Source organism: Epinephelus lanceolatus, chromosome 8, assembly GCF_041903045.1.
Source record: "Epinephelus lanceolatus isolate andai-2023 chromosome 8, ASM4190304v1, whole genome shotgun sequence".
NCBI classification, from domain to species: Eukaryota; Metazoa; Chordata; class Actinopteri; order Perciformes; family Serranidae; genus Epinephelus; species Epinephelus lanceolatus.
In genome coordinates this window covers 31,671,917-31,698,402 of record NC_135741.1, presented here as the reverse complement: position 1 = coordinate 31,698,402, position 26,486 = coordinate 31,671,917, and the positions used below count along the sequence as shown (strand labels likewise).

The 26,486-nt window shown below is 42.3% G+C and overlaps 1 protein-coding gene and 4 non-coding genes across 6 annotated transcripts in view; 1 reads left to right on the top strand and 4 right to left on the bottom strand.

Annotated features, from left to right (window-relative positions):
• The window catches only part of sema3h (sema domain, immunoglobulin domain (Ig), short basic domain, secreted, (semaphorin) 3H), a 76,534-nt gene that overhangs the window by 29,170 nt on the left and 20,878 nt on the right, over positions 1-26,486 (top strand). For both annotated transcript variants that reach the window (XM_033629726.2, XM_033629725.2), the window contains exons 2-8: positions 4,061-4,215; positions 9,612-9,674; positions 10,467-10,586; positions 13,028-13,121; positions 14,721-14,840; positions 15,202-15,347; positions 17,216-17,330. In XM_033629726.2, coding sequence (XP_033485617.1) covers positions 4,061-4,215; positions 9,612-9,674; positions 10,467-10,586; positions 13,028-13,121; positions 14,721-14,840; positions 15,202-15,347; positions 17,216-17,330 — 813 coding nt within the window. The remainder of the gene's footprint in view (positions 1-4,060; positions 4,216-9,611; positions 9,675-10,466; positions 10,587-13,027; positions 13,122-14,720; positions 14,841-15,201; positions 15,348-17,215; positions 17,331-26,486) is intronic.
• On the bottom strand, positions 11,092-11,164 carry trnar-ccu (transfer RNA arginine (anticodon CCU)). The gene has a single exon. It is a non-coding gene; the product is annotated as a tRNA-Arg (tRNA).
• Positions 16,489-16,561, bottom strand: trnar-ccu (transfer RNA arginine (anticodon CCU)). The gene has a single exon. It is a non-coding gene; the product is annotated as a tRNA-Arg (tRNA).
• trnam-cau (transfer RNA methionine (anticodon CAU)) lies at positions 18,525-18,596 on the bottom strand. Its single transcript has one exon. It is a non-coding gene; the product is annotated as a tRNA-Met (tRNA).
• Positions 19,515-19,587, bottom strand: trnar-ccu (transfer RNA arginine (anticodon CCU)). Its single transcript has one exon. It is a non-coding gene; the product is annotated as a tRNA-Arg (tRNA).

Genomic DNA, 26,486 nt, shown 5'->3' with positions numbered 1-26,486 from the left:
TGGCTAAGCTCCCTCTTCACCACAACGGACCGGTTAAGCCCCCCATCACTGCTGACACCGCCCCAATCTGCCTGTCAATCTCCCGCTTCATCCTACCCTCACTCGTGAACAAGATCCCGAGATAGTTAAACTCCTCCACCTGAGGCAGGACCCCCCCCAGCACCCTGGCGAGGGTAAAGAGCTGGTCCACGGTTCCAAAAAAACCCACATTGCTCCTCCTCAATCCGAGGTTCAACTATCGACCGGACCCTCTTCTCCAGCACCCTGGCGTAGACCTTACCGGGTTGGCTGAGGAGTGTGATCCACCTGTAGTTGGAACACACCCTCTGGTCCCCTTTCTTGAAGATGGGGACCACCACCCCAATGTTGCAGAGGCATGTCAGCCAGGACAGCCCTACAACATCCAGATATATTGAGATATCCAGGGCGAATCTCGTCCACCCCCGGGGCTCCGCGGCCGCGTAGTTGGGGATCTTGGGGATCTATTGACATTATTGTAATATAATATTCATAATTATGTTTACGTTGGTGTATAATCACCTGGAACTAAGAATCTTTGTGATTTTGTTAGTGTAGAATGAGCCATTTCTGTCTACATATGGAGCAGGTCCTCTTCCATGGAGTCCACTATGTTGCACCGCCATGTTCCTACAGTAGCCCAGAACAGACAAACCAAAGTAATATCACCACAACGTCACCATAGTTTCTCCTGCATGCTTGAAAAGGGAGGGGTGAGCAGAGGGGTTTTGAGTTGGTTGCAGTCTGCACCACTAGATGCCACGAAATCGTACATGGTGGACCTTTAAGTTATCTTTTAACAGAGTGCTGCTGTCACTGTTTGGCCTGCAGGACACTGGTACTATTTAAGACTTTAATAGACTCGTCTTTTTGGTCCTAGGTTATTCTAAATCTTAACAAAGACTACCACAGTTATTTCACAAGGGGACAGACGCTTTTTTTTTGCATTCCAGTGTGGATATTTGGTACTGCCAGAGTTTGAATGGTCTTGACCTCAGTATTAATTTGAAGAACCCGATATGCTGTATGCATCAGTAATATGTATGCATGTGGTATGCTGACAGGGAGTTTACCCTTTCTCTCACCCCAGTCTGCCTCTTACCATCCCTGCATCAGTCCTTGTATTTTTTATTCAGTCTGTCACCATTTCATGGCCCTTCTCAGCGGTCTCCTCTCATTTCTTTCTCAGTCTTTCAGATCGATTTCCAGCACCTCAGCAGTGTCCCACTTCTCACCACGTCCGTCAAGCTCTGCATTTAACTATTCTCCTTCCCTTCCTCTCAGTGTTCACTCCTCAACACATTTCATTCATCTACAGTATAAGACTCTATTCTTTTCCGTACTCTTTTCAAACCATGTGTTTTTTCTTTTTTTATATCAAACCCACATGTCAACTAATGTGATATGTAGCATATAAAGAACAGATACAACAGGGTGTTAAAGGTATTCAGAGTCATTCATTACTTTTTTCTTAGATCCCACATCTGCTTCAGACTGCTGCAGTTCGGGTAATTGCCATGTGTTTGGAGAGGCACGGCTGTGTGGGCAAAATTTATAGAATAAGAGGCAGCCACAGTGATGTGTCAGCAAACAGATTTTTGATGGATAGATTTCTGTTTGTGGGGTTGTAAATGTGGCAAAGCAGAGGTACCGTGGGAAGAAGTTTTATCTTTGCGTTTCATAACTATTTGATAACTCGACTTTGACAACAGGATAGTGCTGGCTAATTTCAACATTTTTTCGTTTAATCAGTGAGGAAGAAGTTAAACAGGTTTTAACTTTATCAGATTGCACTGAAATCTGATGGAGACAGCCATGTCTGTGCAAACACAAACTACATTAGTTAGCTTTCTGTTGCAGGTTTACATTCGCTGTTGATCCTTGTAAAAGTGAATTTCTAATACACTCTATACTTCAACATCAGCCCAGATGCCAGAAGAAAATGTTGGCAATGTAAATTTCGGCAAACCACTGATACATTAAATTTGTATGTTTCATATTATCATATCAGCGCTTCTAAAGAGACGGAGTTCAGATTACATATGTATGAGCAGAGTTTCTCATCTAAAGGAGGGTTGGTAGATGGCGTGAGACCAAGGCAAGACGGCAAACCACTGCAGACCACTTTTTGAGGCTAGTGGTGTTTGTGGTGATAAGGAGATATCCGGGACATTTCCGTTCATAGTTGTGGTGACAGAACCGGGTATTTTAAGCCAAAACATGATCTTTTCCTAACCCTAAGTTTTAACATACTTTCTACGTACACAACATACAATTTAACTTACTGTGCAGAAACATACGATGTCGCCATTTATTCTGGCAGTTGGTTTGTCAACATCCGGCGCCTCCTGTGTGATTCAGTGAGGTAGAGCTGCTAGGTTTGAATAATTGATTCTCAGTACAGGCCAACCATGCTGAAAGTTAACACCACGTTGATACTGTAAGGAATATCGACCAGATTATATTCTGAATGATCTTTGTGTCAGTTCAGATTCAGCTGCTTGAGGAAACACACTGAGTTTGAGAGAGTTATCTATCACTGCAGAGGAAGAAGCAGCACATGAATGCTCACCACTTGAAGGATCCAAAACTATACATGTTCTCTCTTTTAATAAGAGAGAACTGAGCTCTCTGCCGCAGTGAAAGATGATAAATCATTAATATCTCCCACAAATCTTCCCCTGAGTGAACCAATATTGTGTGCTATAGCTACACCGGGCAATAATGTATGCTAATTACAAGCTGTGTTATTATCACGTATTTCTCCTTAGGGTCTGGTTTATACACTTAGATTGGAAAATGAACTCTTCTGCTTCTCGTCCCTTTGGTATCATTTGGTATAAAGTGTCGCAGAGCGGCCAGGTTGCCAAACAAGAGTATGCTGTGTGCATTTTACTAACATTATGGGCCAAACTTTTTTGGGTTTTGAAGTTCAAACAGTGTTTTATAAGCGCTTTCTGCCTCTCGGTGCTATTTAGAGCTGCCAGTGTGTGAAGCCATGCCTGGTGTTGCTTTAAAGCCTATATGTTTATATGCTTTTAGCTATGTGAGCCAATGCCAAGTCCAATCCTCTGAAGAACACTTGGCAGTTGAAATACGAAAGTTAACACAAGAGAGACGGACGTGCGATGTTCTCATAGTTCTCATAGTTTACACGGTGTATCAGTGTAATCATTTAAGAAACATTTAATCTGCGCACTTGTTATCTGGGCTTCCAGATTGCTTGTTATCACACAATCTGTCTGGAGATGCAGATCAGGTACACTGTGTCTGTGTTTGTTTATTCACCAAAGATATGTTGCAGTTTCTTTTGTTTGACCAAGTGTCCAGCGTGATAAGAGAAATGAAGCTACAAGACAAACAATAGTGCGTGTGATAGATGATGCAGGTGTGGGAAAGTTTGTGTCTTTGACCAACATGTCACTTTATCTGATTGTCTATTGAAAAAATTGTTTGCTTCATAAGTGGCCTCATAAACTCCGACCATCTGTTACTTAAACAGACATTTACATTAAGTTTTATGTGTGGGTTTTTTTTTTTTTTTTCAAATTTTCCATGGGGAACTTAAAAACTGGCTCTACTCCCCTCTGTGGAGCTGGAGTCAGGAGTTGATTAGTTTACTTTAACTTAGCTTAAAGACTGGAAGCAGCTAGACTGGGTGTCATTACTGCCAGTGAAACCACAACTTGTCATTTTTACATTCCCACTTGTGTACGGATTAAAACCAACAAGATAATATGTTTCATGAGTAGGCTTTAAAGTGCTGGAGGGTGTATTTTGAAACTTCTAGAAAGCCAGTCTAGCTCTTTCCCCTTCTTTCAGTCTTTATGCTAAGCTAAGACAACAACTCGTGGCTCCTCAAGCTCCATAGTTAATGCACAAACTGACAGAGGAATCAATCTTCTCATCTAACTCTTTGCAAGAAATCACAAGTGTATTTGGTGTTAATTTCTTCCAGATTGCCTTGCACATTTTCAAAATTAAACAAGGCAGTCCCCACTGATTAAAAACCTTGATTTTGTTTTCCTTTCTTCTGCCTCAGAGCTGATCCAGAATGGCCGCCTGCTGACGTTGCCCCTGGTGGCCGGTGACCTGCAGTCCCTGCTGCCTGATGAAGACGGGAGGCGCCTGTACGTGGCCATGAAAGATAACCTGCTGTCTACCAGTCTGGACGACATAACGCAGAACCCACGCAAGGTTAGAGCTGTGGGACAAACACACTCACTCACATACCAAACATACAGCAGACAAGTGGATTGTTGATGAATGCTTGGAGATAAACACATCATATACACATAAACACACAGCCAAATGACAGCAGATACAGATAACTTATGTGTCAGCACTTTGAGACTAATTACTGATGATATGAGGAAGAGGAAAGTCACACCCTTCTGACTAATATCCTCTCTGATCGCCCATCTTTCCCTGATCCTTACTCTTATTACAGAAATGCACATCTTGTCCTCCTCAGCATGTGTTTTCTGTTTCTTTTTTCTTTATTAACTCAAAATAAAAACTTCCCACATGGACAGAAACACTGCTTTAACCACAGAATTACAGTATCTCCCACTGTTTCATCTTTCCACCTCGATCCAATTTGGCCACTCCGTTAAAGCTGCTGTGCTGTCACTGTTTGACAAAACGTCTCCAATGGATATTTGGAAAGATTTCACAAGCCTGACAAGCCCATGTTAGCTGTAAAACTTAACAGAGCCCATTGGAGTTTTCTTGTGAGCAAACAAAAGCTATGCAAAGCTTGCTTTCAGTTTCACTCACCAAAACCCATTGTGTGTATCCTGCATTTGTGTACATGTATTTCCTTTCTGATGTGTTTCATAGCTTGTACTCTAAATGGCTTAACAACTACTCGGACACCCTGAATGAGGTGTAAAGCTCCTTTGTTGTCTAATTTTTAAAATTTTCCAAAAGAGACAGATACCACCATAATGGCTTCCAGTCAGGCCCTATTTTCTGCACATTTCTCACATTCCTACCTTTTCCACTGTCCATGTTCACTGATGAGCAGCAGAGCTCTTGTTGGCACTGAAGAACTATTTTGCTTTTAGAGCAGAACAGCTGAAATTTGAATCAAGTTTAAACACAGGCAAAGACAGATCAACGACACACACGTTTTCAAAACCATCGGGAAACACGGCAACCTGTGTGCAGCCTGTTAATGAAGTATTTTACTTCCTGTAGACAATTTATTGATAAATTATATATTAAGCTTCCGCTTTTGTACATTTTCTGATGAAGTGCTTTAGTCAAGTTCTTTTTAAGTGTGTATTAAAATTTTAAGGACTAGGATTTTCACATGGCATCAATAATATATAGCTTCAGTATATGAAGCCTACAACCCTGAGGCAGACCCCCTCCTCTGCTCTAACAGCTCTGCTATGTCTTGATTCAGCTGGGCAAGTTCCCACCCTGACACATGTCACTCATCCTAATGAGGCTGTGTACATACTTAGAGCTGGGGTAGGCAGAAATCTAGAAAAGTCAAAAAAGGCAGAATTTGAAAAAACACCATCCTCTTGCAGCTCTCCCCTTTCTGTCCGAAGCTCCTCCCACCAGATGACCACAAAGCAGTGTTTCCCATACACCTCACAGTCCCTCCACCTTGCTCCACACTGCCGTGTACTGCTTCCCCAGGAGAACATAGCGGTCCAAATTTAGCCAGCACAATCCCCCCAGCCCCGGTAGTCACAGTGGGCTGGTGGCCAGCAGCAGCGTCTGGTCTAACCAATGTCAGCAGCAGAAAGTTTGTTGATCTGACATGGAGTTTGGGCTGGAGCTGAGGTTTGTGCTGGCTGGCTTCAGGTTGCTGTTGCCCGTGAATGGGGGTCTGTTTCTGGAGTTGCTGCCTGCTTTCCTTCTGATGAGGTGGTCAGTAGCGATGGTGAGGCAGAAGACACACTGTGATTCGAGGCTCTCACTAATGTTAGCTGCATAAATGTGAACATGAAACCACAGCCATGAGCCTGGAGCTGCGGTTGGCAGAAGGCTTAATTATTAGCAGTTTCTCACCATCTCTGAAATGCCTTGTGTAATTCCTGCAATAGTTACCAGTGGTGGAAATGATAAAACATATCCAACCTCAGTGTAAACAGTTTTCAAACTCACAGGAGCCCAAACAGATTTGCATCAGGAGACATAGCAACTTTAAGATGGACAGGGACATAAAATCTGTGTGGAAATCAGTTTAAACCAATCTGCTTCTCTCAAAAAACATCAACAATGACCATCAGATATAAGTTACAGGTTTGCTGCAGTATCTGGATTCATGCTGCAGCTTTAACTCTAAATGATATCCAGACAGACACGTTGATGGTTTGCCAACGAGTCTGCTTAAGTTCAGGGTCACAGCAAGGACAGCGACAGTGCTGCCTTTTCATAAGTCTGCCCTACCGGATCAAATCAATACCCTCATCTGTCAGACGTACACGCAGGCTATCAGGGAGCCAAACAGGTAGGCAAGCAGACAAACAACCAGCGAAACAGACAGACAGACAGCAGTCAAGCTGGCCAGCCACCCACTCAGCCAGGCAGTCAGCCAACAAAAGGATAGATAGTCATAGTCAACTCATAACTCAGCTCTGTGCTGGCTGTAAAGTTATATATTTGTACATACAGTATTTATAGTCTGTTTATACTGTTCCACCTCGAGTGCAGTTTTTTCCCTGGTGGTGTTAAAACCGCTCGCGGTGCCATTTTCTCTACATTTCTGTTTAGTTTCTCTGCTACTGACATCCAGAGCTTCTTATCAGTGCAGGTTGAGACCAAGTTATTCAGACTTTTTGGTTTCTTTTTCTTCATGACTATTAACCTAACACATACTGATATACGCAGTCTTACTGGCTCAATAAAACTAATTGGGCACAGGGAGAGGGACACATAACCAGTTCCTTCAGTCCATCCCAGCTCAGGGCAGAGTGCCAAACGTGATGCTGTTGCCTTCAGTCACATTTTTCTTTGATCAGGCCAAAAACCCTCAAGGCATTCCTTCTGTGTGAGTCTGCAGCTGGTAACCCACATTATACCAAAGGGTCACCAAGGGTTTGAGTGTGTTTGTGGCTTTCTGTTGCATATTTGGTCCTTATGCAGTCTCACTACTTCTTTTGTTTCCATTTCATGACTGCCCTTTTCAGCACTGTTCTCTACCAAAGTGAAGAAATGTGTCATCATTTCTTAACATCAATTTTTTACTTGTTTGATTTGCATAATTCCTTTTCTTCTACCGATGAATTCTATACTTCGGACAAACCCACATTCCTGTGTGTTGTATAAACTGACAACCAGCACGCTCTTCACAGACAGGTAAATTTCCATTAACCAAAGTCTTTACCTGGTGAGAATCTTTTAGTGGTGGTCCATGTTCCTGTCAGTGTGTGGTATTTGGAGATAAGGGGGGAACGTGCTCTCTAATCTTATCTGATCGTCTCGGCTCCGCACCGGGCTCTGCGGGAATGACTGCATCAGGGAACAATTACTGGACATCCAGAAGAAATTGTTTCCTGAAAGCACCATCATTTGTGATTAATCACTCTTGAATGGTGTCACATTTTATGGAGTGGAGAAAATTGACTCGCGGTGCAAAAAAAAAAAAACCCAAAAACCCGCAGCAGCTGAAGAGTTTTTTGTCCATGTCTTTTTTCTTTTACTATTAGTGATGACACCTGGGAGATCAGAGTTTTCACTTGGGTGATATTTTTTAAAGTGATACGGACTAAAACAAAAGTAAAGTTTCTGCATTTCTTATGTAAACTGCAGTTTGTATGGAATGTAGAGATAATAGAGGGTGATCATTGAGCATATCAATTCAATCTCTCCTTTACTGCTCTGGTCTCTGAGGGGATGACTCAGGGAAATATTTAGATTAGTCATGTAGCTGCCATTTGACACTAAGCCGCACTTCTCTCTCGTTATCTATACCTCATATTTTTCTTGCACTATTGGCTCAACATGAAAGCAGTGGAATAAACTTAATTTTCCGAATGTTTTTGTTATTATGTACTGATTATGTTTACAGGCACACAAACGATGCAGTTTAATATGACAACAAATGCAGGGCACATGTTGATTACATTAGTTCCATCAGGCTTTGTAGTTTATGAGAAGTTAGTCCACTGGTGAAGTCATCCATTTTCTGTTAAGAGGACTTTTCATGGGTGATTCTCTTACTTGTACTGAAGATAAACCAATCCACAAGTGTGAATTCGCATTAGCTGAGACCATGTACACCCATGCATTCCCCCATTGCCATGCCCCCTTTTTAGCCAGTTGGCATGAACACAAACACTTTCACACTCACACACACTTGACCTCCATGCCAAATTACTGCCTCCGAGGGCAAAAAACTGTTGCCACCACTGGGGAAATTTCTGTGGACCAACCAACAGAACTAACTATAGAGCTGCTGTTCACAGCTACAAACCCCACACGCTATCATAATGAAACAGGCTCAAAGAAAATGCAACCTGATTGTTAAATAACCGTGGATTTTTTTCAGACATAGTAATTTAGACAGTTTAAAAAAAGTGGATAAACACTGTCTCATGCACCATAAAAGACTTAACGTCTCCATATCTGCCCTTAAGCCATACATTTGACAGGTTCCATTGCCTGTCTCATTTCTGCATCACAGAAGTTTTTCTTACTTTTACTTCTGGAAAAGTCTTTTCTTATTTGGCAGTGGTGCACATGACAAATAGCCTACATACATTATGAAGAAAATAAATGTAAAGTATAATGAACTGGTCTGTGGGCTGGATGATGATCAGAAAAAGACATGAGGCTTGTACATTTGCTTCTGTGTGGGTGAACTGTCAAACCAGAACAAATCAGCCAACATTTTTGCCTCCTTGCCAGAGTGCTGTTCTTTTAACATTATAGGCACAAAATCATATCCTATAAAACTGAATGTACATAAGGCAGACTAGAAACCTGTAACAAATGAAAACAAATCTGACATGACATAGAACCAAGTTAGAGGACATATTACATTGTTTGGGTCGAGTTGGATCCTTGGATTTATAACAGTTGCTCTCAAGCGTCTTAAACCAGGATTAAATAGCACCCTAACTAAGAAGTCTTCAACAGTGCCACACTAAGCAGCTGACTATAAATGACAAAATGATTATGGTGTACATTTACAACACATGTAGCCAGAGGCATGCTAATTCAGGCAATAAAAAATAACTGATTGCTTTATCCAAACTAATGACAATAGTTGCATTATCGTGCACATGTAGCTAAAGACAATTCACAGTCAAACAGTAGATTAATTAGTCATGTTGCCACCATCACTGCTGCTCTGACAGCTTGACTCATCATTAGGACTCAGCAGTGTTGCCACTTGGTTTTTATTGTCTCCTCCCTTAAGCTGCCTCACAAGAGGTAATAAAATCTCCCTCTTTCCCCCCCTCTCCCCGTTATCATCTAGATTAGTCATGTTTTGCTGACTCTCCCGGCCTCACTTTCTCGTCAGGCACCTGCCAGTGCCAAAAGCCTTTTTATCGGAAATTTGTGGTGAGCAATAAAAACTACTTTCTTTCCCTCTTTGTTTTCTGCATGTCTCTCGCTCTCTGTAGCTGTACTGGCCAGCCAGTCCGGACCGTGTCCAAGAATGTCTCATGGCTGGGAAGGATCCAGAGGTGATTCAACACACACTCACACAGACACTCACAAACACACTAGATTGCATAAGCAAAGCAACATGTGCCACACCAAGTCTAATACCATGAATGCGGGTGATTGGTTTTAAAGTCACACAGGGAAGAAAATTCATTTACACAGAATTTTACACAGATATGGATCAGTGGCTCACAGGCCAGGTCATATCAGGCTTCTTTGCTGCCTGCTGCAGTGTTACACCACCACAAACTGTCCAACGAGTTCTGCAGCAATAAATCAAGACAGTCGCAGATAAGTAAGTCGATAGATTACAATCTAGAACGGAACTAAAGTTGAATGAATCTGATTCATTCAGGAACAATAAACAAACAAGAGAGCGCCGATGCTAGCGAGGATATCAAGATGGAGGTCAGCTAGATTTATTCAGATGATGTGTACAGGATGAAATGGAAAGATTTTGACAGGGAAGTAAAGTAAAACAGGTGATGCTAATCAAGCGAACGTGCCTTACTTTTATCTTCAGTGTAGCCAGAGACCTTCATGCTTTTTGTGTGTACTCTTGGGCAAAGTTTAACTTGCATTTTTCACATGTGCAATAGATCCTAATGAGAAACATTCAGTTTATGTTTTTGATGATACTTCAATAAAATTCAACGTGGCTCCTTTTCTTATTTCTTTTCCAATATCGTTATTATGTGATAGAAGTGCAACCAGCAAATATAAAATAACCTTTTATATGTAATAAAAAACACTCTGCAGTCTCCATTGTGTCTCACATTGTGGTCCCTCTGTGTTTGTGTGTCTCTGTCCAGTTGGAGTGTGCTAACTTCCTGAGAGTTCTGCAGCCTTTTAATCAGACTCACCTGTACGTTTGTGGCACTGGAGCCTTCAACCCCCGCTGTGCTTTCATAGCTACCAGCATCTTCCAACAGGTATTACTGCAAGCACACAAATAATATTTTTCTGTAGCCTCTTCACCAGCTAGAAAGTGGTCCCTCTGTCACAATGACTGGTTGCGTACTGACTGTACCAAAGTAGATCTTTTGTACAGAAAGAAGCTCTTCTCTGTCATGTTGCTGTACAACCACATATGGGCTGAGGGTTTCTGTGCTTTCAATAAATACAACAGAGGGATACTTTTTCTCTCCAGCTGATTGCGTCATCAGTTTCAGGAGTCACATTCTGCCAGTTAGTCTCTCATTCATATCATGTTAATAATTTAAGCTCCTAAATTTATTTTTGAATCAGGCCAGTGAGGGTTTAGATCAAGTAGTTCGTGAAAATAAGATATTCCAAAGTTAGACAGTAAGTGAGTATAATTGCAATGTTTTCAATGCCAATTTGCCACTAAAATATTGTTAGCAGAGGATGGTTTCGATCCATTGACCTCTGGGTTATGGGCCCAGCACGCTTCCGCTGCGCCACTCTGCTGAAAGCCACCCCAGATGGGACTCGAACCCACAATCCCTGGCTTAGGAGGCCAGTGCCTTATCCATTAGGCCACTGGGGCTTGATAATGAGTGTTCCACTGCAAAAGCGCAACAGTGGTAGCACAAACACTGGCTTTCAATAGCACAACAATGGTCCATGAGGTCACCACAGCAGTGGCAGAGGTGGCACAACAAGAGTCATAAAGTAAGTCAGTGATTTCACCTATTCCAAAGTTAGACTAAAGGCTTACAGCTCACGAGGCTACAGCTGTTATTTCAATGTGTCAGATACTTAATCAGCATTTATGTAAATATATTTAAGTATCAGATTGGACTCTGTGTCAGCAGATACTCAATATTAAAGGACTCTGTTTGGGATCAGGGCCAAAAACAACTTGATCAGGACATCCATACCTTTTATCTCCCTCACTGCAGCTTCAAACATTACATTAGTGCAGGATTTTCCAGTGGATGTAACTGATGTGTTACTGGTCGTTTCCACCCCATCACATCCAGGGAGCCGCCCATTGTTCTGAAGGCCCATTATTACGAAACCCCAATGGTGTGAGAATGTCCTATTGGACCAAAAGCCCATTGACCAATGGCCTGTTATCCTGTAAGCAGTGTCCACTTTTCCAAAGGCCCGTTGCTCAGAAAACACACACTCTGGAGTTGGAGTACAGTGACTGCTGCCCTTACTATTTTGCAGACTACATTAAGATATTGCTCAATTTAACAGATAAGATATAAATCATAACATATGCCTTTGTATGACTTATAGAGAAAGACTTTCAATTCAGCGGACATTTAACTTCAACAGTCCTTCTGTAAACTAAGTTAATAAACAAAGGTGGACTTTTGTTTTCAGGATAATGGGCCATCAGACTATTGGCTTTTGGTCCAGTGGAAAGTTTCAAAGTATTGGGGTTTCGGAGTACTGGGTTGTTGAACATCTGCTGTAGCTCCTTGGTTTGCTAGCCTACAAGCTAATGTCAAGTTTGTTAAGATATTTGATCATACAATATAATATATATGTAAATAAAATTTAAATAAATAACATGACAGAACAAAAAGAGTTGACCCTTTTTCACAATGAAGCAGTGCTGTTCGTGCCACCCACTGTCCTGTGTGTGTGTTCTGCCTCCCAGCCACAGCCCCTATTCACAGGCCTATCAGCAGCTTAAATATCATACGTGTGGTGTCTGCCCCTATGCCCATATTTCTACTAGGGTCCACCTTGTGCAGTCTTTCTGTAATATATACAATGTACCCTTTGTCATTGAGGCTGCACTCTGAGGGCCACCGGACACTGTAGGTTTTTAGTTTGACATTTTTATGTCAAATATAATGTGAGTGTAATTCTAGAGCCCAAGTGGGTCTCCTTTATTCCACCCTGATTAGTTGGTAATTTCTCATGATATAGACACATGTGGGTTATCACTTTGTCAGAAGTAGGTTAATGGGTCTATATTCCCTCAGTTATGGGTGTAGGTGTGTCTGTGTGTCTGTGTGTGCATGTATGTGAGGTTTAAACTTGTGCAAGTTGTTTGAATGTAGGATCAGAGACGTGGTGTGATTTTGTGTGTGTGTGTAGGTATGTGCACTTTAGCATTTGTATTAAAGAGTGTGAGAGTGTGTGTCAGGGAACAGCTAATCCCATGAAAGGCCGTGTGAGATCAGAGAGGTTCAAACGTGGTGCTTAGAGGAGCTGGTGGTGCTGACTGGTTTCAGACTGGACTTCACACATTTTAAAATCCCTCCACTTAGCCTGATTACCCTCAATTAGCTGCTCACTGTATGTGTATGTGTGTGTGTGTGTGTGTGTGTGGCAGGCTAGTTCAGCGGGCTCAAAAAACAACTTGTTATTTCTTGCCTGTTTTCTTGCGTCTAGCTGATTTCGCCTACTCTGTCTGAGTGACCTGTGTCTCTGTTTTCTTTGCTAGTCAGAGCACCAGACTCTCTCCTACAGCCAGACAGAGTGTGGAAAAGGGAAATGTCCCTACGATCCGTTCCAGAAAACAGCCTCCGCCGTCGTTGGTAAGTTGTCTTTTTCTCAAACCACAGCTCAAATAATCTATGACTTATAACTTGTCATAGGAACAGCTATAATTTGTCTGGTTCACTTATACCTGAGGAAAAGACATCTGTCTCAAACAAAGGACTAAGCAAAACATACGGCTTTGTTGTTGCAGCCTCTGCAGAAAAATCAGCTCACGTCTGACTTTGTTAATACAATGATTCATTTGAGTGATTGGATGTTTTTTTCCACTACTCCATCTCAATATAATGTCTTCATTAATTTTAGGCCGCAAAATATTTTAGTTGTCAGTGTGGGTGGATTGCAGGAGGAGTGAAACATACTTACAACGTGTCTACACAGGAGACACATGTTAGCAGAGCAGCAGCTTCTGTGCTCCGTCTGTGTCTACACAGGATGTGCTCAGGCCCAGTATTGAGTTTTGGCAAGTCTCGGAGCCAAGCACACTGTCACTGGATATTAGTGCAAATCAGTTACAGTATGCCTGCAACAAAAGTATTCTGAGTTTTACTTGGAAGAAATATGAAGATCTCTATTTAGATACATTGTTCAGCTCCAATGGTAAAACCACTGACAGATGGCAAGCAAATAGCAAATAATATTGATGGTCTTGTTACAATGCAATGTATTGCTGGAAGACTTTGTGTCCTGGCATTCATGCAGATTCCGCTTTACACACTTCATTCACCCAATGCTGTTGGTGTGGTTGTCCTACTGGGGGGCCGCTGCAGTTGGGGAGTTTCATGGGGGAGTGCTTGGGGTGTGTCAGGTCTCAAGGTTGAATTGTAACATGATGACAGTTGTCAGTGTTTATAACATTTTAGCTGCTCATTATATGTAGCAGTGAGTTCAGCATAAATTAGAGGTTCCCTGGCTTAGGAGGCCAGTGCCTTATCCATTAGGCCACTGGGGCTTGATAATGTGAGTTCCACTGCAAAAGCATAACAGTGGTAACACAAACAATGGCTTTCAATAACACATCAATGGCCCCTGAGGTCACTGCAGTGGCAAAGGGGGCACAACAATAGTCATAAAGTAAGTCAGTGATATCAGCTTGGGTTGGAGACTAAAAATTCATAACAGAAAGCCAGCGTCACTAACTATAGGCATGGCTTGTGAAAGTCATTGCAAATATCTAATGGAAAGATGCTAACTGGTTGCATTAACCATTTTGAGAATATGTTGGAAATAGGGTTGACTTAAATCAGTCATTCTTAAGAGCACACCTTGGTGAGAATGTAGGGTTCAGACAAGGACAAAAGCACCACAAAATGGTCCGAAGCTGGAAATATGCCCACGGCCAGCTTTTCAGATTTGGGGCACTTTGTGGTGGAGACAACAGAGCTCTGTGGAGCTAGTGGGTTCAGTAAGGAGACGGAAGCACTGCAAAGTGCTCTGAGCTGGGGAACCGGTGACAGAGATCGTTGGCTTCCCAGGGAACCATACTATTTCTAAAGCGCCGATAGTTTTGGTCTATCTGGTCTGTATCTTTCTGTTTTATTTTAGAAATAGTCTGGTATCACTTCTGTTTATGGTTGTGTTTTTCAAATCCATTCTGTCTTACCTGAAAATACCCAAACCTTTTAATTTCTGTGTAGATGGAGAGCTGTATGCTGGGATCACCTCAGATTTCATGAGCCGGGACTCTGCCTTCTTCCGTAGTCTCGGGAGCCGTCACGTCATCCGAACTGAACAGTACGACTCCACCTGGCTACAGGGTAAGTGCAAAGTTACAAGTTTTCAAGTTAAGAGCAATCAAATCATCCAATAATGATATATTAACATTAACATTTGAATCCGTATCAGTCATGCCTTCAATAGACATCTGTTTGTCAAGTCATTAGATTGATATAAATGAATACATGTAACAACCATCTTTCACTTCTTGCTCTGTAAACGGAATACTCTGAACTGAATTACTTTTGCTCTAAAAAAGCATCTCTAAAATCATCTCCTGCACGCCCGGTTGGTGTTTTATCAATCCAGTGTGTCGACGTCTGCTGCTGATAACAACAAGATACATGTTGACTCTTTCTGCAGTTTGTAAACTCAGTTGTACCTGTCTTTCTCTCTCCCCAGATGCCCAGTTTGTGCGGGTAGCGCCGCTGTCTGAAACTGATAACCCAGAAGATGATAAGGTCTACGTGTTCTTCACTGAGCGCGCTCAGGAGGCAGAAGGGGCCGCTGGGAAGGTGCTCTACTCCAGAGTGGCACGGGTTTGCAAGGTACTGAGTGTTTGTTGGAGAAAGATAGAGACCAGGTTTGTGTGTCTGTGTGTTCATATCAGAAACTGTCTGTATGTAGTTTATGTAAACATGTGTTTGCCTGAACAGGTAGAGTATGTACGTGCTGGTCAGTCCGTGTGTCTGCGCCTGCTGAAGAGTGTTTACGTAAAAAGGAGCAGCTATGTTTGATTGGATGTTCCTGCCAGCTCGTACAGATACGCCTTTTGAAGTCTGTGTCTAGGGGACTGTTTATGTTTGTCACTGTCACTTCTGCTCCACTGTGACAAACTGCGAATGTTTATACGATTTGCCTTTTGACGAGGATATGTGTTAACATGCATGACTGCACTCGGGTGTTTGCATGGATGTTTTATTCTGCTTACATGCGCCCGTCCGTGTGTTCATGTGTAATACAAAATATGGAAAATGTTTTGAAAATCAATCAGTAATCACAATTTGCAAAGATTAACCATTTAGTTGATCGATAGAATTTTAATTAACAACTATTTATAAAAATAGTTATTGGTTTAATTCCATTTTCAAGCAGTATATCCAAAAAAATGATGGTGCAACAGTGCTGATAGAGCTAACATTATTAACCTACCAACTGTTTCATTGCCTCACATCACCCGTTGAACACACTGCAAAGCCTACAGCCATCAGCCTACTAGCATGTACCTTTTGCACCTGCGTGAGAGATAATAACTCTCCATACCGGCAGGCAGCAGTAGTCTGTATTCGTCATTTAAAGGGAAACCATCGGACCAACAGGACAGTTTCAAGACCCTAATTACCCACCTAGCACATTGATAACACATCCAGATGTTGGAGGAACATATGATATTTATTGTGCTGTACTGAACAATAACACAAACAATTACAAATCATTTCTGCTGAGGAGCTCAAAGAACTCATTCAACATGCTGAATTGCCAGACAAACAGCCGAAAAGGGCTGACAAGGGCCAACTAGTGCCAATGGTGCGGGACACACCATAAATAAACAGAGCAGAGACTTACTGACGGCTGACCATTGGCTTGGTGTGTCAACGCCCCAAGCACAATCAGCCGCCAGTAAAACCTCCATTAGCAGAGCATGTGCCCAGCATGCTACTGCAGCATCACTCTTTAAAAGGTGCGGATCACCCCAGATGGGACTCGAACCCACAATCCCTGGCTTAGGAGGCCAGTGCCTTATCCATTAGGCCACTGGGGCTTCATTTACAAAACTAGACAATGTACACAATGGAACAAAAAGCAGGGATCCAGGATGACAAAGCACTGGCACTACAGGGAAAATGAGACAATAGCAGTGAGGTGGTGAAGCAATAGTAATAGCATAGTGCTCAGCAGACTGTGTCTGTGTGATTTGTGGGGAACTTTTGTACAATTGGTAAGAAAAAACTGTCCTCTTCACACCTGATTGATGCACATGTTTGAAAGGCAGTTAACGGGTTGCACATTACAAGATGCAGACTGTTGGCCGGGACACATGCCTGTTCACAAATCATACGTGCTTTGTCACCGGCATGATCTCTTTCTCGATTTAGGGCCGACTCATGTCACTGTGTCATGTTTTAAAGCAGGTAAAACTAAAGTAATCTTAGGTAATAACCACTGCTAAGTATAGTTAAGTGTCTTTATAATAGGCTATTATAATGTATTCTTTATTTGGATCCCCATTAGACTAGTTATTTCAGGGTTCACATAGAATATTCTTAGAAATAAAAATAAACCATTGATGTTTGTGTTTTTGAATTTGAAGTAGATTGTGTTTGCGATGGTAAGAGAGAATAATGAGTAATGGCTAACCTACAGTAGACAGACAGTAGAAATATTTTCATCAAATTACTCTTTTCTGTGTTTGTAGAATGACATCGGAGGCCAGAGGAGTTTAGTCAATAAGTGGAGCACCTTCCAGAAGGCCCGTATGGTGTGCTCAGTCCCAGGACCAGACGGCCTACAGACACACTTTGACCAGCTGCGTGAGTACACACGAGCATCAAATGACGAGCACATTACATGCACAGTAAAGCTAATCACACCAGACAGGCCTCAACCACTGGGTCACATCAGCAGCTGGAGCTCTGCCACTGAATGCTTCATAAAGGAGGAATTGAGTTCAGATAGGCAGCCAGTGTGTGTGTGTTTGTCTTTATGAGCATGATAAATGAAGAGCTGGAACTTCTTGCTCAAATATTTTGAAATGACGAAGGACAGGACTAAAGAAATTTAGAAGCACTCAACCACAGCTTCAGTGTGTGTGTTTTTGTGCGTGAGCGTATGTGTGTGTCTGCGTGGCTCCACTGTTACCACGGTGATCAACAGCCCTGTCGGTCACCTTGGGTTCGTCTTCGTGCCTCAGCCTTGGTAACCACGGAAACTGGCCTCAACACTCAGTTGCTGTGAGTTTATTCATTATTAAGGATTTGCGCCAGTGTCCTCCAGTTGGCTGTGTGTGTGTGTGTGTGTGTGTGTGTGTGTCCTCAGGAGCAGGTCTATGTTGGCATGAGTCTTTCATGTGTATTTTGAGTGAATTAAGATGTTCGCCTCCCTTCGCTCTCTGTCTGAACTCGTCACTGCAGATGTACAAGTCTCTGGTTTTCAATGTTGATGGACGCAATGCTGTTAATGTACGAAGGGCAATCACCTGCCTTTCAGTGTAGTGCAGAACTTGAAAGGCGCTGCACACCAACACAGGCATCTTCAGTCGCTGAGTGCTGGGAATTAAGTGAGTTCGCCAAACTTCTGGTACCATTTAAAATGACACTGCAGATTGCCGTGTCGTGAGCTTCAAGATTCTGATCAAGATGGCACCACAGCTGGCTGCCTGAGGGTGTTGCTTTGTGTCTGTCAGTGTTGCAGCTGCTAATCCAGACAGGTTCACTTTTACAAATGAAGATCCACTGAAGATTTCTATTTCTTTAGATGGAGACCCAGCATTGATGGACTCAGACTTTACAGACATTTTGATTACTAGAGCAGTCTGGAAGGTGCAGGCACAGACAGAATATTCTCTCCTGAATGCAGTATTTTTTTCTCTCTCTGCAGCAAAATGAATGAACGGTTGTTCGTGCTTTTCCCCTCTGTTCTGCTCTGTACTACAAAGACAGCTTTGTTTCTAGTAGGGTTATTGTCATCAGTGAAATTGAGGTTAAAGTCGTTGAAAGCATAAAGCATAGCAGAGGATGGTTTCGATCCATCGACCTCTGGGTTATGGGCCCAGCACGCTTCCGCTGCGCCACTCTGCTCTTAAATCCTCTGGGTGGGACTCAAAGCCACAATCCCTGGCTTATGCTGCGTTCATATTGAATCAGTAAACTTTACAGTAAACTCGACTGGATATCATTTTAGTGGACGAGAGCAGGAATGAAAAATTACATAAAAAAATAAAACATTTTATTCCATTTTTTGTAAACAATACAGTATCACCATCTCAACGTATCTTCATGCATGTCTAGTTCTACCGTCCTGCCATTCTGTCGAATTGTTTGTTTGTTTTTCCCATGCTGTCCAGGTGGTGTTTTCTGTCTGCTGTCTATTGTCTGCTTGATTCCATGTGAACGCAATATTAGACGGCTTGTTTCTTATCCATTAGGCCACTGGGGCTTCACGGTGTACAAGATGACCTGTTTTATTGATGAAAAGTGAGCTCCACTATAAAGCAAGAATAGGGGTAGTGCAAACATTGGCTTTAGTCACCAGTTTCCCCTGAAGTCACCATGGCAGTGGTGACTCAACAATAAAGAGATAAAGTACATCATATGGATATCGGCTCGGGCTGGAGACTACAAATTTTTTAACAGAAAGCCTGTGTTATGAACTGGGGACATGCATCTGAAGGACATGTCTACTAGGCAGGGAGAGTCTGATGATGCTGTCCGGTTGCAATAATGGCTGGATATACTTTATCGGGTTTTTGGTGGGTGGGCATATTCACTCATCTGGTCAGTGTGCACAGTTGACAGATAAAGTCTGTGTGGACACTTGTGATGATGACATGGAATAGAGGTTACCTTGAACATGAACTTTCATATTTCCAACTTTATGGAAGTGCAACACTAAATAACTGTAATACCTTCTTGGTAGTACTTGTAGCAGGAGATGGTGTTGATCCATGAGCCTCTGGGGTATGAGCCCACAATGCTTCAGTTAAACACATGGCAAGTCACCCCAGATGGGACTTGAACCCACAATCCCTGGCTTAGGAGGCCAGTGCCTTATCCATTAGGCCACTGGGGCTTGTCAAAATGCAAGATTTACAGCATAGAACAACATTTGCCCCTGAGGTCCAGTATTATAGTATTGGCTTCAGCACCAATACTAGCCAATGCAGTGACTATATGCTTCCTACTTGTCCAAGAACTCACAGAGTAAATGTCATGTTTGCTACAGAGCCATGAAAACTTTAGCAGAGGATGATTTCAGTCCAACAACCTCTGGGTTAGGAGCCATGCTTCTGATGTGCCACTTTGGCTTCACCTTTTGGTGAAATAAAAAAACAAAACATCTGACACATGCAGATAGAGAACATGGAAACGGTGAAAGCATTGTGGAGACAGGACTGAGTCCTTATCTAGCTGTCTTTGTAAACAGAGTAAACCTCATGACTCTCACACTCAGACAGAATTACCATTTATGTGAACATATACAGAACATTAACACATACAGTAAAACTTACACTCTTTTTCTTTCACTAAAAGTTATGCAGACACACGCAAGATCAAGCAACATTTAGATGGGTGCACATGCGCGCGCGCACACACACACACACACACAGACGCACACACACAGCTTTTGAGCCATTACACACTTAAGCTTCAGCCTGTCTGTGTACACAAGGCAGATCTGACTTGTCAGGAACATAAACATTTCCACCCGACATGCCTGCAGCCATGTTTTACAAATCTGATAAGGGTGCATACAAATTTGTTTGTGAATACACTTCAGCACGACACACACAAAACCACAAACCCTTATACAGGAGATTAACCTATCAGGTAAAGAATGCTGTCAGTGTTGTGTTTATGCTATGCTCCGCCACACAGAAACACTACAAATCCCATAAACCCTTGACGGTCTGCGGGTCCCCCATAGCAGCAGAGCAGTGGATCCCACCTGGGGGTGTGTGTGTGTGTGTGTGTGTGTGTGTGAAAGTTATCATTAACATTTGCTGAACATTTTGAGGGTGCTGGGTCACAGAAATCACAAGAAAATATTAGCTGCACACAACTTGCACATGCAAAAAGGCAGTGTGTGCTGTGACACAAGTGAAAACCATTCGATACCATGCCCGTCAAATCCATTATATACTTATATTTTGTTTTCTGTTCACACAGTAAGTGGGAAGAAGGTTTTGGGTTCAAATCTGTTAGTCGACTAGAGTCTTTCTCGAGTTAACATATTCAGATCTTAATACTAGAACACCCATGAGGCTTGGGGGCTGTTGCTATGTGGCGGTAGCCAGACAAATTACAAATGATGAACTGTCAATAGGGATTATTGATCAGAAAATGCTTCCATGTTGATCAAAAGGGAACTTGAACTTGAACTTGAATTGTAGGACTTGTAATATTCACCTCTCTTTCCTTAAGTGTATTTTTTCAGTTGTTGACTCTCACATTTCAGATCTTGGACACCCTCACAGTTGGCTTTGTTTTGAACACAGCATCTGGTCCGTGACTGCCACGTGGACTGACTCATGGACCAGGATCGCTAAGAGTTTATTGTTCAGTTGTTTTAGTGTCTGGAGTTGTAGAGGATAACTTTTATGAGGCGCACTGCACATGTCGTCAGTGTCGCTTATTGTGTGAAATTCTACGTCAAGCCTCACCATAATTATTTAAAAACCAAACATTTGAGTGGAAGTGGTTCACGTTTAGTGTGTTCTCTCTCATGAAGGACAGATGTTCCTCCTGTTGCCCATTCAGAGTGAAGGTACTCAGAGTCTCACAGGAAGAGCATTTTCTGTTGTTTACTGCTGCTGTTGTGGTTGTAGTTGTTGTGGCGGAGAGTCATGCTATGAGGTTTTTCGTGCTGGAGACAGACAGCCCTCTGTGGCCGGACTCAGTGTCATGGTACTGAGGTATTTTCAGGCATTTTCGTCATCTATTTTTGACTGTGTGTGTGAGAGATTCAATTTTCCAGACATAAGACAGCACCCATATCTTTGTCACTACATCACCCGCTGATGCTGGCAGGGAATAGAGGGAGGGAGAGGAACAAACAGGAAAGTGTAGAGAAAGAGGAGTATTTTGTTTGTAGCAGTCTGGGACTGCACTGAGGAATCAGTGTCACATTTGAATAAAAAAGAGGTGGGGAGAAAGAAGAGGAAGAATATAAACTATGTGTTGTAGTCTGAAGGATAAATAAGAATGGAGGGATGGAAGATAAAGAAAATGAGGGCTGTCGTCTTTACCACGCTTCGGTATGATGAGGTGAAGCCTGTGAAAGGCCAGAAAGAAAGAGTTTGGTGGATTCAACAAAATGTAGAAAGAAAAGAGGGCGCGGTGGAAATGGAGGGAGGATGGAGAGACCAACATACAGTTGCTATTTTAACTCTCAGGATGTTTGGATGCAAAGCAAACCGTTAAATAATTGGTATATAAAGTTGTAAATATAAACTGAAAGCTAGTTTTAGATGCCACAACAAATACATCAACCACAGTGTTTTTCATCATAGAAAAAATATCTCAAAAAGTCAGTTGGTATGTTAAGTCAGAAAATGACTTAATGCAAACTACTTCACCTTAAGGCTTTTGTACAATTTATTGGCAACATTCAGTCATCCAAAGCCATGTTCATACTGTGTAACTCTGCAAGTAAATTTTTCTTTGGATTGATTGTATCTTCTAAGACTAAAAAAGGTCAAAACAGAGAGAGGAGGGAGAGATAATATCTCAGTCCATATATGAGCTGAGGACAGAGCAGTACCATGTACTACTGAGCCACCAGGACGCCGCGTCCTGTCAGATTAAACTGACAAATGCATTTCTGCTATTTACTGCTTAATTACCTCATCAACAAAAACACTTTCCGTTTAAAGGGGGTATGAAAACATGTTTTGTGATACTGAAAGAAATTAATCATGTTTTGACGCCTCCATTCAGCCTTTCTAATCCATCATGGCTTGTGTGAAAATACTTGAATGGAAGCCCAGTTTATCAGAAGGAGAACCAGAGGAGAAAGATAGAGGGGGAGAGGAGGGAGGAGGGGAGCTGCTGGCCAGAGGAGGAAGGCTTAGGAAGATGGTGAGAGAGAAAAGATGAAGTAGGACAAGGAGGAAGAGGGTAGAGGTTACAGCATGAGGTGTTGACCAGACAAGAGAAGAAAGAAAGAGGAGGGAATGGAGGAGGAAAAGAGGAAAATAGAGGCAGAGGAAAGCAGATGAGGAGAGCAGAAAGGTTATCAAAGCATTATTGCTCCAACACTGTGAGGGAGAAGGTAGAGGAGGAGTAGAGAGGTGAAGAGAAGGAATAGCTGATTAGGAAGAGGACTGGAAATACATTTGGCTTCAGGGCAGGAAAAGTAAAGAAAGTGGATGATGAAGAAAGGAGGGGAAAAGAAGAGAGGAGCTCTGGCCTACAGAAAGATGTTGTTCCCTGGGAAGGAAACGAAAATGGAAAAATTAAGAGATCATTTCAGATGTGTCTGGTATTTAAAGGTTATTCAAGACTCCTAAAGTGGAAATTGTGGCAGAATTTGCCTCCAGTTACGCATGTGTCTGGTACAGCCTCCCCTCTGCCACCAGTTTCGTATTCCCCTTGAGCTACAGTGGCCTGAAAGTGACACCAGGGAAGTCACATCTCCACTACTTAAAGGGGAATAAGATGGCTAATTAGTGCTGAGAGAGAGGGCATGAACAAAGTTTTGAAAGCAAGAAAGGTTCTTACTGATCGTTGGCAGTACTTTTTTTTCTTACATCTCTCTACAGTGTAGAAAATTAGAAACGTGCTGATGCAACCAAGGAGTGTGAAATAAAAAATGGTGCAATGGACAGACAGAAGAGAAGGACAAAACCAGAAAATACTACAGCCCAGACAAAAGGCATCTTTCCTTGAAGGACATGGAGGGGGTGAGTGAGGTGAAGTGAAGCTAAAAGGGTGTGAGGGCTGGTGGGAGGGAAGGAGGGGGAATGGGGTTAATAGCAAAGGATCGAGCAGATAGTGAGGTGGAGGAAAGAAGAGGGAGGAGAAAACAAAGAGGAGATGTAGAGGAAATGTAGGGTTTCTTTAGACAATGCTGCGGTTGGAAGATTTTTACACATTTAGACAGAGTAAATTATTAATCACAGTGGGACATTGTAATATTAACTGCAGCTTAGCAATAAAGACAAGCACAGATAATGTGCAAAAAACAATACAGTATTTAGCAATTCACAAGGATTTTAACTGTACGCATATCCGTGTGTGGTGGACAAAGTGCAAGTACTGCAAAATTCAAATGCAACATACACTGTAAACTTAGAGTGCAGTGATGGATGAGATAGTTTAAAAGAGAATGAAAGGTGTATGAGTCCAGGCGGTCCTTGTCACATCAGAGCTGGATCAGTCTCTCACTGAAAGTGCTCTGCTGTTTGACCAGGAGGACGGAAAGAGGGTATGAGGTGTTTTCCATGATGCGCAACAGTTTTCACATCATCCTCCTCTCCTAGCCCTGTCTCTTAGAAATTATGTCTATATACGTCTAGGTTTTTGAGGGAAACGACATGCCAAGCAAATTACCTTTTCTATAAACCTAATGAAGAAATGTTGCTAATCAACATACCTGACGAGTCACAAAAGCATGAAACTAAATGTATCAGCAAAATGTTGACAATTAATAATTGCCTTTTTTTAATGAACATTTAACCAAAATCCTGATCTTTCCCAACCTCAACTAAAGTGCTTTTGTTGCCTAAACATAACCAGACAGGAGTCTGAACGTAAAGCTTGGATTCTAAATTAGGAGAATTTGAAGGCCTTAACCTATTTAATGTAAATTATTAGTTCAGCCAAGTGCCATTTTAATGTTGGCCAGATTCCCGGTCTTTTAAAGGAATTAAAGGAAGAATTTCAGATCGTATTTTTTTTTTTTAAATGGACGAGAGCATTCTCTAATGAAAATCATGAATTTGAAAGACCTGATTTATACAGTGTTTCCTCTGCCATTGCCTTCAAGGGGTGGCCATGTTTCATGTGTGTTAGTGGAGTCAATTTAATCAGTAATAATAATAACAATAATAATATTGTGATGAAACTTGTGATTTACACCCCTAGTAATTAACTGGGTTAGCAACCCCCACACACCACAGCCCATCAACCACCACCCCATAGCAGTCCAATCATAGCGATCACAGTGAAACACTGATATATTCCTCTTATAGATTTGCTGATCAGTAACTCTGAAGAACACAATCCAAGCATTTTCAGAGGCAAAAGGTATCCAGACCATGACATTTACCATCAGGTGAAAATTGTCCTTCATTGCCACCTTGGAAGTGTAGGCATCTTCCAAATGAATTTCTCCATCTGGACATTAATGCTAAAATTGAAAGAGACATCAGGGTGGGGATAACAGCAGTGCCTGGAGGGGGAAAATGTGTCACAGAAAAAAAGGTTCAGTGGCAGGAGGAATAGGGCCAATAGCTGTGGGGGTTAAAGAACCAGACAAGATGGAGGCAGGGCTGTTATTCGCAAATTACTGTAAGATGGCGAGGAGGAAATAAAGACAGGGAGTGCGGTCAGAAAAGTGACAAGAAAGAGGAGGGAGGAGGTGGATGTTGGCATTCAGGGTGGCTGGGCAGGGAGGGGAAGAGCAGAGAAATGGAGAGGATAGGGGTGTTTGCCTGGGGCGTGATGGCCAGACAATTAGGAGGAGGAGGAGGAGGAAGATAGGGGCTGAGGCTGCAGGTCTACGGGCTAGACAAGACTATCTTCCCTCAGGGGAACACAGCCGCTTTTTGTTTAGAGAAGAAGACACAAGAGAAATCCTCCAGAGAAAATAGGCCAGACAGACAGATGGACGGGGAGATGGAGGGATGGAGAGATAGCAGAAGGGAGGGAGACTAGGAGGAACGGGGAAAGTGAGAAACAAAGAGATTGAGAGACGCCCAGAGGGATCCTAGGAAGTCCAGGTGGATTTGAGCAGAAAGGGACGAGGGATGAGCACCTGATAAAAAAGATAAAGAGACAGAAAGAAAAAGCGAGAAGGAGATTGAGCAGGAGAAAGGCAGAGAAAGGGAAGCAGCTCAGAGCGAGGGATTACTGTTAAGATGGTGGCCAGCTGTCTGACAGTGAAAGAGAAAGATGTGGTTAAAAAGATAAAACAGAGAGAGAGGATGTTTCCTCTAACTTCAACATGATGAAAATGCTGCACTGTACATATTTTATGACTTCAATTTTGCATTCCTTTCTGCTGCAACGTGAAAAACGATCAAAGGTTCACCTTGACTCACCTGGTCAGATAACTTTGCACACAGAAGCAGATTGGCTTCATAGTTCTCGCACTCAGTGTTTGTGATGAATGTGTGTGTGTTTTTCCTCCCCCGTTAAAGATTAATGACATTAAAGTCAGTACAGTTTAATAAATCAAACTGACGGGAGATGTAGAGGCAAGGTGGAACGGCACTAAATCAGGTGCGATTTAAACTTGTCACTGAGAGATAAGAGCGAATTTTTGCCAAGCTGAGCTGTAAATAACCCGAGACGTCTTCTTCAAAGTCTGGAAAAGAAAAATGTTGTTCTGGCTGCGTCTTCCAAAGTTTAACTTTGTTTTCATGTGAAGCTGAATGCACACTGAGGTGCTGAGAAGAAAGAGAGACTGACTAACTTTCAAGCAGAAGGCAGGGATTCAGAGCTTTTCCCTAAAGGCTTAACCAAAGTTTGTATTAAGTTTACGCAGTACTTTTTCAATATTTATAGTGGTATATTTTCTTTTACATGCTTTGTGGCCTCCTTTCTACCTGGCTTTAAAACACCTCATTATCTTTCCATTGCCAGCAAGTGGTGTACAGTTTTGCTCTTGGTTTTTGGAGTATTTTTAGCCATGCAAGCGGCATGCATGGCAGCATCAGTCCCTTGATCAGTTGGTTGGTCACTTTATTCCAGACTGAAATATTTCAACATGTTTTGCTGCTATTTGGTACAGGCATTCATGTCCGC